At 36.7% G+C, this 13,420-nt stretch overlaps 1 protein-coding gene across 1 annotated transcript; it reads left to right on the plus strand.

The window, feature by feature from the left end:
• Positions 1-8,007: 8,007 nt before the first annotated feature.
• Positions 8,008-10,656, plus strand: LOC133653469 (uncharacterized). The gene is made up of 2 exons (XM_062052770.1): positions 8,008-10,446; positions 10,516-10,656. Exon 1 carries the CDS (start codon positions 8,067-8,069, stop codon positions 9,207-9,209), a length of 1,143 nt encoding a protein of 380 aa, XP_061908754.1. The 5' UTR covers positions 8,008-8,066; the 3' UTR covers positions 9,210-10,446; positions 10,516-10,656.
• The last annotated feature ends 2,764 nt before the right edge of the window (positions 10,657-13,420 follow it).

The following is a 13,420-nucleotide window of genomic DNA, read 5'->3' on the forward strand; positions in this document are numbered from 1 at the left end:
AGAGTTTATTTTTTACACACACACTCACGCAAGTACACAAACATCATAATTGTATCATATTTTTGTCATATATGTACCATATTTGTATCATATTTGTAATATTGCAGATGTTTCATGCAGAGCAGAAGGCAGGCAGGCAGGTGAATCTCACCTTGTAGTCATGGCAACGTTTGCCACTCGGCTGCCCGTCGTTCACACACGCAAAACCCACGCTGGCATCGTACCTGCCAAGTACATGTTGCATATAGAAATGCACGTATATAAATGTATCGTGTATATACAAAATAAACGTTTTCAATCGCTAATCTTGCGTCAAATGTAGATTTATAGTTTTAGATTTAAAGATGTAGACATATATAGATGTAGATATGTATATAGAAGTAGATGTATATGTACAGATGCAAATATATGAATGTATATATATATATACACTACCATTCAAAAGTTTGGGGTCACCCAAACAATTTTGTGGAATAGCCTTCATTTCTAAGAACAAGAATAGACTGTCGAGTTTCAGATGAAAGTTATCTTTTTCTGGCCATTTTGAGCGTTTAATTGACCCCACAAATGTGATGCTCCAGAAACTCAATCTGCTCAAAGGAAGGTCAGTTTTGTAGCTTCTGTAACGAGCTAAACTGTTTTCAGATGTGTGAACATGATTGCACAAGGGTTTTCTAATCATCAACTAGCCTTCTGAGCCAATGAGCAAACACATTGTAACATTAAAACACTGGAGTGATAGTTGCTGGAAATCGGCCTCTATGCACCTATGTAGATATTGCACCAAAAACCAGACATTTGCAGCTAGAATAGTCATTTACCACATTAGCAATGTATAGAGTGTGTTTCTTTAAAGTTAAGACTAGTTTAAAGTTATCTTCATTGAAAAGTACAGTGCTTTTCCTTCCAAAATAAGGACATTTCAATGTGACCCCAAACTTTTGAACGGTAGTGTGTGTATATATATATATATATATGCATTTATATAAATACATTATATATATATATATATATATGTATATATACATATATATATCCCCAAGGGGATGGGACAAATGCAGAGGACAAATTTCACCACATCTAGTGTGTGTGTGACAATCATTGGTACTTTAATCTTTAATATATATATATATATATATATATATATATATATATATATATATATATATATATATATATATATATATATATATACATATATATATATATATATATATATATATATATATATACATATATACATATATATACATATATATATATATATATATATATATATATATATATATATATATATATACATATATATATATATATATATATATATATATATATATATATATATATATATATATATATATATATATATATATATATATATATAAATGCATATATTTGCATCTGTACATCTACATCTACATATATACATATATATATATTCATATATATATATATATATATATATATATATATATATATATATATATATATATATATATATATATATGTAGATATAATGTATTTATATAAATGCATATATTTGCATCTGTACATCTACATATATATATATATATATATATATATATATATGTATATATATATATATATATATATATATATATATATATATATATATATATATATGTATATATATATATATATATATATATATATATATATATATATAGATAGATATATATAGATAGATATATATATATATATATACATATATATATATATATATATATATATATATATATATATACATATATATATATATATATATATATATATATATATATATATACACATATATATATATATATATATATATATATATATATATATATATATATATATATATGTATATATGTATGTTCATTCATATATATATATATATATGTATATATGTATGTTCATTCATATATATATATATATATATATATATATATATATATATATATATATATATATATATATATATATATATATATATATATATATATATATATATATATATATATGAAGATCTAAAGATGTAGATACATAGTTGGTGATGTATAGATGTAGATGTACAAAAGTATATGTAATGTAGATATAAATATATAGACGTATAGATGTAGATTTATATTTAGAAGTAGATAATATATACAGTTGCAGATACATGAATGTAGATATAAAGATGTAAATTTAAAGATGTAGATATGTAGATGTAGATATATAGATGTAGATTTATATAAAGGTAGATGTACAAATGCAGATATATGAATATATATATATATTTACAGTATATATATATATTTATATATACATATATATATATATATTTATATATATATATATATATATATATATATATATACATACATATATATATATATATATATATATATATGTATATATATATATATATATATATATATATATATATATATATATATATATATATATATATATATATATATATATATATATATATATGTATATGTATACACACATATATATATATATATGTGTACATATATATATATATATATGTATATATATGTGTATTTATATATGTATATGTATACATAGATGTATGTATATATATGTATACATAGATGTATGTATATATATATATATATATACATTATGTGATGTAGACATGAAGATGTTCATATATATTTAGAAGTAGATGTAGATATACAGTGGCAGATTTATTAATGTAGATTTAAAGATGTCGATATGTAGATGTAGATATATAGACTCACATGTGGAAGACGTCGCCAGTGAGGTTTGCGGGGATGCCAGACACTGTCATGGCTTCCACGGCTACAGGCTGAGAGCAGACCTCCTGGGGGTAAACTCTGAGCAGCTGCAGGAGCGTCTCGTAGTCGCCCTCCCTGGTGGGATCATCCAGGTCGAACCATCGTGTTCTGCAACCTGTCAGGTACATTATTTTTGGAAGTAGTCTTTGCCGTCAAGTTGTAAGTCCTAAGTTGAGTCCTACAAAGTGTTCATACTGTAAGTATTGTACCAGCTGATTCATTGTAACGTGCATCTTAGTTGAAGTTTTTGTTTACAATTTGGAGATCTTGAAATCGCCATGTAAAATCGCCAATGCTAATCAGTAGCATGTATATGGCATATCCAATGTAGCTTAGCATCGAGCTAAAGTGGAGTCTTACTTTTGATTTCTTTCTATCAGGCATGCTTGCTTTGTTGGCATGAAAATGACAACCTTCCTTACAGGCAGTCCTCTACAAATTTTCATTTTTTTTTTGTGGACATGGTGAAACTCACCGTGACAGAAGTCCGAGGGACAGACCAGCATGACTTCATAGTCCTCGCACTGTTGACTCTGCTGCTGGTTGTTGATGCACGCCAAGCCGAAAGTCACGTCATGGCTGCGACGGGCGATCAGAGAGAAGTGAATTTGTCTGAGCGGACTGCAAACGAGGCCGCGGACTCACGTGAGGAAGATGTCCGCCGTGAGCTCGGAAGACAGTCCACTCGTTGTCCTGGCCTCAATTTGGAGCGGGTTTCTGCAGACCTGGTCCGGGTAGGACTTGAGGAGTCGATGTATGGACTCCACGTCGCCGTCGTCCGACGGGTCGTCGCAATTGAACCACTGGGTACGACACTCCTGGGACACTGAGGAGGGTGAAGATCATAAAGGGTTCAGTCACCAAGACTGGTGGACAAGATGGAGTACTTCACATTTTATCCTATACTAATATAATGGGTATATAATTGGTTATTGATATATTAAGAGTATGTGAAAGTTGGACTCCTACCTTGTTTACTTCCATGAAGATCTTCTTAACGTTTTGTAATCAATCAGAAGTATCAAGCAGCTAAAATGCGGCAAACTTGGATAAGTGTTGAGAGTTTTGCCTTTTTCCCATCATGATTTGTAATGGACTTACATTTGTGTAATTTTGATATTTTTATGGTGATTGGACGTTTTTTTATAATATCCACAAAGTTCCGTGACCTTGTCTGTTCTGTTGGTTGGATTTTTTTTTTTTGCGTCATGACTAGGGAAGGTTGTTTGCAGTAGGTCGTATAAGTACATGTTGTGCATGGGTTCATTCAGAGCGTAATTTAATGTAATTGACCTAAAAGTATCATGATGTCCAGTAAGTGGCGACAAAAAGTAGCATCAAGATTCCTTGTTGAACTCATGATGGAAATCCTCTTCAATATCATGCCTTAAAGGCCTACTGAAACCCACTACTACCGACCACGCAGTCTGATAGTTTATACATCAATGATGAAATCTTAACATTGCAACACATGCCAATATGGCCGGGTTAACTTATAAAGTGCAATTTTAAATTTCCCGCTAAACTTCCGGTTGAAAAACTCCTTTGGATATGACGTATGCGTGTGACGTAGCCAGTAGAACAGATGTATGGCTCCCCCATTGAGGCCAATACAAAAATCTCTGTTTTCATAATTCCACAGTATTCTGGACATCTGTGTTGGTGAATCTTTTGCAATTTGTTTAATGAACAATGGAGATCGCAAAGAAAAAATTTGTAGGTGGGATCTGTGTATTAGCGGCTGGCTGTAGCAACACAACAAGAGGACTTACTTGGATAGCAGACGCGCTAGCCGATGCTAGCCACCAACCGATGCTAGCCGCCAACCGCATCTGTGATCGGGTGAAGTCCTTCGTCGCGCCGTCGATCGCTGGAACGCAGGTGAGCACGGGTGTTGATGAGCAGATGAGGGCTGGCTGGCGTAGGTGGAGCGCTAATGTTTTTATCATAGCTCTGTGAGGTCCGGTTGCTAAGTTGCTAAGTTAGCTTCAGCGTCGTTAGCAACAGCATTGTTAAGCTTTGCCAGGCTGAGAATTATTAACCGTGTAGTTACATGTCCATGGTTTAATAGTATTGTTGATCTTCTGTCTATCCTTCCAGTCAGGGATTCATTTATTTTGTTTCTATCTGCATTTGAACCAGATGCTATCACGTTAGCTCAGTAGCTAAAGAGCTTTGTTGATGTATTGTCGTGGAGATAAAAGTCACTGTGAATGTCCATTTCGCGTTCTCGACTCTCATTTTCAAGAGGATATAGTATCCGAGGTGGTTTAAAATACAAATCCGTGATCCACAATAGAAAAAGGAGAGAGTGTGGAATCCATTGAGCCAGCTTGTACCTAAGTTACGGTCAGAGCGAAAAAAGATATGTCTTGCACTGCATTCTAGTCCTTCACTCTCACGTTCCTCATCCACGAATCTTTCATCCTCGCTCAAATTAATGGGGTAATCGTCGCTTTCTCGGTCCGAATCGCTCTAGCTGCGTTGAAAACAATAGGAAAATATGAGGAGGGGAACAACTGACTACGTCACGCTACTTCCGGTAGGGGCAAGGCTTTTTTTTATCAGAGACCAAAAGTTGCGAACTTTATCGTCGTTGTTCTATACTAAATCCTTTCAGCAAAAATAAGGCAATATCGCGAAATGATCAAGTATGACACATAGAATGGATCTATCCCCGTTTAAATTAACACATTTCATTTCAGTAGGCCTTTAAATTCGTCATCATGGTGTATACCATCCGCATAAGAAGAAAATCAGAGTGGTGTTTGATTGTGCTGCGTCATTCAAAGGTACATCACTGAACACACAGCTGCTGCAGGGACCCGATCTTACAAGTTCATTGATCGGAGTCATAGCCAGAATCAGGAAAGTCCTTAACTCCACTTTGAGAGAACAAACTCTGGATGAAGACGGCCTCCACACTGTGCTGTGCAAAATCGAAGCTATTCTCAACAGCAGACCAATAACAAAGGCATCCACAGATCCTAATGACCTAGAGGCTCTAACTCCCAACCATCACCTCATCCTGTTTTCCACCTGGTGTTTTCCAAAAGGATGACTTGTATGCTGTGCGTAGATGAAAACAAATCCAGTACATGTCCAACCTGTTCCGGAAAATTTGGACAAAGGAATACCTACCGCAGCTTCAGGAGCGCCAAAAATGGAATAAGACCAAGCGCAATTTTGTTCCAGGAGACATTGTGCTTGTTGTGGATGACTCTGCACCTCGGGACTCTTGGATTATGGGGAGAGTTGTCAAGGTTGTTCAAGATAAAAGAGGACTTGTTCGGCAAGCCAAGATCAAGACCAGGACAAGCTTTCTGGACAGGCCTGTCACTAAGATGTGTCTGCTTCAGGAAGCCGAGGACATCTGATGGGATTACTTGTTGACAAGACTTGACTTTGATTATGACTTGTGACACAGACCACACTCTGTCTAGGCTCTGAAAGTTCTGGAACCTCTGGCCTAGTGACACTTACACTACCGTTCAAAAGTTTGGGGTCACCCAAACAATTTTGTGGAATAGCCTTCATTTCTAAGAACAAGAATAGACTGTCGAGTTTCAGATGAAAGTTCTCTTTTTCTGGCCATTTTGAGCATTTAATTGACCCCACAAATGTGATGCTCCAGAAACTCAATCTGCTCAAAGGAAGGTCAGTTTTGTAGCTTCTGTAACGAGCTAAACTGTTTTCAGATGTGTGAACATGATTGCACAAGGGTTTTCTAATCATCAATTAGCCTTCTGAGCCAATGAGCAAACACATTGTACCATTAGAACACTGGAGTGATAGTTGCTGGAAATGGGCCTCTATACACCTATGTAGATATTGCACCCAAAACCAGACATTTGCAGCTAGAATAGTCATTTACCACATTAGCAATGTATAGAGTGTATTTCTTTAAAGTTAAGACTAGTTTAAAGTTATCTTCATTGAAAAGTACAGTGCTTTTCCTTAAAAAATAAGGACATTTAAATGTGACCCCAAACTTTTGAACGGTAGTGTATGTAAATATATATATATATATATATATATATATATATATATATATATATATATATATAGCTAGAATTCACTGAAAGTCAAGTATTTCATACATACATACATATATATATATATATATATATATATGAAATACTTGAGTTGGTGAATTGTAGCTTAAATATATTCCCCTCTTAACCACGCCCTTAACCACGCCCCCAACCACGCCCCCTCCCCACCCCCGAACACGCACCCCCACCCCCCACCCCCCACCTCCCGGTATCGGAGGTCTCAAGGTTGGCAAGTATGGATAGGGAAGATGCTGTGAGAGCCGGGGGTGACCTGATATTCAGCTGGGAATGACTACAACAGTAAATAAACACAAGACATATATATACTCTATTAGCCACAACACAACCAGGCTTATATTTAATATGCCACAAATTAAACCCGCATAAAACACCTAGGTGTTTGTTATGCTAGCTCCTAGCTACTAGCTCCCGTCCATATAACCCGCCAATACAATTCAAACACCTGCACAACACACACGCTCACTCAGCCCAAAGGACCGTTCACCTAACCCAAGGTTCATAAAGCTTATATATTTAACCAAAGTTACGTACGTGACACGCACGTACGGGCAAGCGATCAAATGTTTGCAAGCGCAGCTGCGTACTCACGGTACCGTGTCTGCGTCTGTGTATCCAAATCAAAGTAATCCTGGTAAGAGTCTGTGTTGTCCCAGTTCTCTACAGGCGTCTGTGTATCGAAGTCAAAGTCCTCCTGGTAAGAGTCTCTGTTGTCCGAGTTCTTCGATCTTGACTGCATCTTTCGGGAATGTAAACAATGAAACGCCGGCTGTGTTGTGTTGCTGACTTCCCTCGCAAAATACTCCGCTTTGCACCGACAACTTTCTTCTTTGCTTGCTCAGCTTCTTTCTCCATAATGCAATGAACAAATTGCAACAGATTCACCAACACAGATGTCCAGAATACTGTGGAATAATGAGATGAAAACAGAGCTATTTTGTATTGGCTTCAATGGGGGAGCCATACCTCTGTTTCACTGGCTACGTCACACGCATACGTCATCCTCCAAAGGAGTTTTCAACCGGAAGTTTAGCGGGAAATTTAAAATTGCACTTTACAAGTTAACCCGGCCGTATTGGCATGTGTTGCAATGTTAAGATTTCATCATTGATATATAAACTATCAGACTGCGTGGTCAGTAGTAGTGGGTTTCAGTAGGCCTTTAAGAGGATGTTGTAATGCGATGGATGACATACAGTACATGTCTGAGCTTAACATGCCTGCGAACATGCTGATGGTCATCAAGAAGTTACCGTATAAGCTGAGAGACCAATGGAGGACGGAAGCTTGTGATATTCAAGGGACCCGTTCTCGAAGAGCTACTTTCCCTGACATTGTCAGTTTTATTGAACGTCAGGTAAAAATTGCAACAGACCCTATATTTGGAAATATACAGGATACTCCAAAGACAATGCAAAGCAAAAATGGCAGCAACGATGGCTATCAGCGTCACACACGAAATCAAGGAAGTTTTGCTACTACAGTAACATCAGTTAATGGAAAGGCCCATGCGAAAAAGGTCGGAGCCCCACTGGACAAAAGGACCTGCTTGTACTGCAAAGGTGAACATGCGTTGGAGGTGTGCTCTCTATTGGTAGAGAGGGCACATAATGACAAGATCACTTTTTTGAAAGAACATGGAGTTTGCTTTGGCTGTCTGTGCATAGGGCACATAAGTAAGGACTGCAGGAGGCGACTGTCATGCAAAACATGTGGAGCTAAACACCCTAGGGGCGAAAGACTAATGGAACCATCTAGTAGCTGGTTCCATCCGCAGTGTCCCCCAGGACAGCAGGCTCGAGGATTGCAGTTCTCTTGCTCCTTGTTACCAAAGAACAAGGAGCAAGAGAAGGATCTAGCAGTTGCAGCAGGTACAAACACAGCGGTGGGCAGCTCTGTGGTAACAGTGCAAGGTAGTGGTCTCACTGGGGCCGGTGACCATGGCTGTAAGCTTTCCATCGTGCCAGTAAAGGTCAAGTCCAAAAAGGGTCACAAGGCCGTGGAAACTTATGCCTTTCTGGACCAAGGCAGCTCTGGCTCCTTTTGTACATCAAGTCTGTTGAGAAAGTTGAATGTTTCAGGAAGAGGAACTAAAATTATCTTACGCACTTTGGGCCAAGAAAAGATTGTAGGATGTTGCATTGTGCCAGATCTGGAGGTAGCCGGTCTGGAAAGTGATCTCTACTGTGACTTGCCAGATATATTTACACAGAAGAAAATGCCTGTGTGCAGGAGCAACATACCCCGGGAGCAGGATCTGGTCAGATGGCCATATTTGCGTGGAGTACACCTACCTGAAATTGATGCAGACATTGAACAGAGCTGAGACCCGGGGTGGACCGCTCGCCTGTGCATCGGTTGGGGACGTGTCTGCGCTACTGACCTGTCTCCGCTCGGGATGGTCTTCTGCTGGCCCCACTATGGACTGGACTCTCACTGTTATGTTGGATCCACTAGGGACTGTACTTAGAGGGGGGGTTACCCACATATGCGAAACCCCAAGGTTTCACCGAGTCATTCACATTGACGTCCCTTGTGTGGGCTCTGTGCCGAGGATGTCGTTGTGGCTTGTGCAGCCCTTTGAGACTTTTGTGATTCAGGGCTATATAAATAAACATTGATTGATTGATTGATTGAACTGTTGATCGGCTTAAATGCACCAAGAGCTCTTGGCCCAACAAAGGTGATTCCAAGCGAAGAAGAAGGGCCATACGCTGTTCAGACCATGTTGGGATGGACTGTCAACGGGCAAATGTTTGGTGAAGCAGACTTGGAACAACCCAACATCACTGCTAACCGCATCTCTGTGGTGAAATTGGATGAACTGTGTCATGCTTAAATTGGTGTAATTTTGATATTTTTATGGTGATTGGATGTTTTGTATAATCACCACAAAGTTCCGTGACCTTGTCTGTTGACATTTTCTGTTGGTTAGATTTTTTTTTTTTGTACCATGACTAGGGAAGGTTGTTTGCACTAGGTCATAAAAGTAAATGTTGCACATGGTCTTACTCAGAGCATAATTTAAGGTAATTAACCTGAAGAACTCATGTTGTTCACTATGTGGCGACAAAAAGTAGCATCAAATTTGCCAGACTTTTAAAATGACTGCAATCTCCCTGCGGGCAAGATTACTTTTTAAACTCATAACGACTCTTTGTGGATCTAACAAAATTGGTTTAATTTTGATATTTTTATGGTGATCGGACGTTTTTTTTTAAATAATATCCACAAAGTTCCGCGACCTTGTCTGTTGACATTTTCTGTTGACATTTTCTGTTGGTTAGATGTATTTATTTTTGCACCATGACTAGGGAAGGTTGTTTGCAGTAGGTCGTATAAGTAAATGTTGCGCATGGTGTGATTCTTTGTGCATCTAATGATTCCAACTGATTGCGATTCCTGTAATGAGGATTTGATTCAGAGTCGATTCTTGATTCAAACCGATTCTGGCAATGTTTTATTGGACATAATAATTATCATGAAACTTTCTCAAAACAGGTTCTGGTTGCATTGAGATGGCCTTAAACCCGGACACACCTTGACAGAAGTCTTCAGGACAGGTAAAGCGGACCTTGTAGTCCTCACAGCTGCTGTCGTTCTGGCGGGCGTTGACACACGCAAATCCATAGGTGGTGTCCAGGCTGTGAGGTAGAGGAACAAGGTAAAGATCATACCTCCTCAGACGTGGAATAACTGTCCCACCTCAGAAATGTCTCAGAGGTACTCCAGGCCGAGTCTCCCGAGACGGTCTGAACTTCGATGGCGATGGGACGAGGACAGATCTGACCCGGGTTCCTCTGGAGTAGATCACCGAGGTTCTCAAAGTCTCCATTCCCGTCCGGGTCGTCCTGATCGAACCAGCTCGTCCGACACGCTGCGGCAATCAGAGTGGCACCTTCAGCCCGCAGAATGGGTCGTTCTGTTTGGGCGCGTGCCGTACGTACATGAGCAGAACTCTCCCGCGCAGGTGAACTGGACCTTGTAGTCCGCACACGGACCTTCTGTCTCCTGCTCCGCGTTGAGGCAGGAAAGACCGTCTGATGCACTGTGGCTGAAAAACAACCGCACGATATCACACAATCTGCTCCACTCTTGTAATCGGACCCAATAAACTTTTGACCTGCGGCTACACCTCGAACATGCGATGTATTTCAAACCATTGTACGTCTTGACATATGATACTGGTCTGAGGATTTATGCTAAAGACTTTCAAACGTCGTGGATCAGAAACATTTACAACTTTAATTCTAGTATTTGATCCAAAGATTTCTATTTAGGGCTGGTATTGATATCAGATATCTGATATGTCTAATATCAGAAAAAAACAAAAGTAACAGATGATATCAGCTTGCATCTAAACATTCTGATACAACATCTAAATGTCCTCCAATAAGCACACAATTCATTTTGTTTTACTAAAGCCATGGGCTATGAACAGCTACACAACAGCCAAGCACACAGTAGCACACAAGCTAGACATACTTAATAGTGATTAATAGGGGCGCGAAAAACATTTATTCACATCAAATCGCAATTCGTATTCATCTAACTCCATTCATAATTTTCAAAAACAGATTTTAAAAACAAATAAATTTTTTTTTAAATTTCATTCAGAAGAATCCATTTACAAAAATTAATTTCAAGCCATCTTCAAGCAACCAGAAGGAGCTTGTCTAACCCGTAACCTGTCATTAAATGATTATTATACCAAACAATACATTGTGAGAACCGGTTTGAATCTGGAGTCGGTTACGAATTGAATCACCGCCGCAGGAATCGGAATCAGATCGAATCGAATCGTTAGGTGCCCAAAGATTCACACTCATAGTAACTGAACAATATTGCAGTGTATAATAGCACATTTGTCAATATAAACAAGTATCAAATAATTATAGTTGGGTATTACTTACACATACAAAGTCTCCAAGGCAGTATCAGAAAGTATCCAGTAACAAACGTGTCCGCATCATTCAATTTAGTGCGACATGAGCTTAACTTCATGGATTATTGTGACCACTCGGTGTTACAAAATACAATTACCACTCTACTTCGATTTAAAGACAGCATAAGTCCATTCCAGACGGTTAATATTAAATAAAATAATGTTTTTCATAACTGCCATTGTTTTGTTTGACTCATTTCACTTGATCAAACCGTTTCTAACATTCCACACTACTAAATAATACAAGCGTGTATGATTCCTGTCCAAGGTCCCAAGGACCTCGTTATTTAACGGCCGTGGCAAATTCGAAAATTACTATAAAAAGAAAAAAAACATAAAAACGTAATAAAAGAGCAAACAGTGTTATTTAAGTCAGAAATTGCTACTTTTTCGCTGCCATGTTGGCAGATTTTTTCTTAAAATTGCTCAAAAAATAATAATGAATTAACAATCAACGTCGTAATTAATTATTGACCTACTTAAGGCTCCAATTACGTCACATTAATCATTAAACTTTTAAATATTTTTGGGGAAAATATCGCATATTTTTGGGGAAAATATTGCATATTTTTGGGGAAAATATTGCATATTTTTGGGGAAAATATTGCATATTTATTAGGAAAATATTGCATATTTATTAGGAAAATATTGCTTATTTATTAAGAAAATATTGCATATTTTGGGGGAAAATATAGCATATTTTTTGGAAAATATAGCATATTTTTTGGAAAATATAGCATATTGTTTTGGAAAATATAGCATATTTTTTGGGAAAATATAGCATTTTGTTTTGAAAAATATAGCATATTTTTGTGGAAAATATTTATTTTCATTTTTTAGAAAATATAGCATATTTTGGGGGAGAGTATTGCATATTTTTGGGGAAAATATTGCATATTTTTTGTGTGCGCCATAAAAATAACAACGTTTTCTTTGACAAAAAGGGCATAAAAAATACATTTAAAAAACTCATAAAAAAATTATAAAAGCTAAAAAATGATGGATGAATCTAAAGTTGATCTCCCAAGTGTTGGTAGTTGAAACAAATTAAAATTATTACTTATTTTAACACTTTAATGAGTTGGACCCTTTTGGATCCTAAAGAATAATAGTGTGACTTTTTTTTTTATTGTTTAAAATAAAATAAAAAATATATACATTTAAATCAATATTATCATGAATTATTGACATACTTAAGGCTCCAATTACGTCACATTAATTATTCAACTTGGAAATATTTTTTGTGAAAACCCATTAAAAAAATTATAAAAGCTTATAATCGATTGATGGATCTAAAGTTGATCTCCCGAGTGTTGGAAGTGGAAAATAAATGAAAATGATTACTTATTTTTAACACTTTAGTGAATAGGACCCTTTTGGATCCCCAGGAATATTAGTATGTTTGCTTTTTTACTGTTTAAATTTTTTTTTACAAAAATGAAATCAATATTCTCATGAATTATTGACCTCCAATTACGTCACATTAATTATTCAACTTTGAAATTTTTTTGGTGACAATATTGCATGTTTTTTTGCGTGCGCCATAAAAATAACAATGTTTTCTTTGACAAAATCAAAAACAAACAAAAACC

The sequence above is a fragment of the Entelurus aequoreus genome, linkage group LG07 (genome assembly GCF_033978785.1).
Source record: "Entelurus aequoreus isolate RoL-2023_Sb linkage group LG07, RoL_Eaeq_v1.1, whole genome shotgun sequence".
In the NCBI taxonomy this organism is placed as follows: Eukaryota; Metazoa; Chordata; class Actinopteri; order Syngnathiformes; family Syngnathidae; genus Entelurus; species Entelurus aequoreus.

Excerpts from the sequence above, each read along its gene's own strand:
- LOC133653469 (XM_062052770.1), top strand. The coding sequence starts at position 8,067 with ATGGATGACATACAGTACATGTCTGAGCTTAACATGCCTGCGAACATG.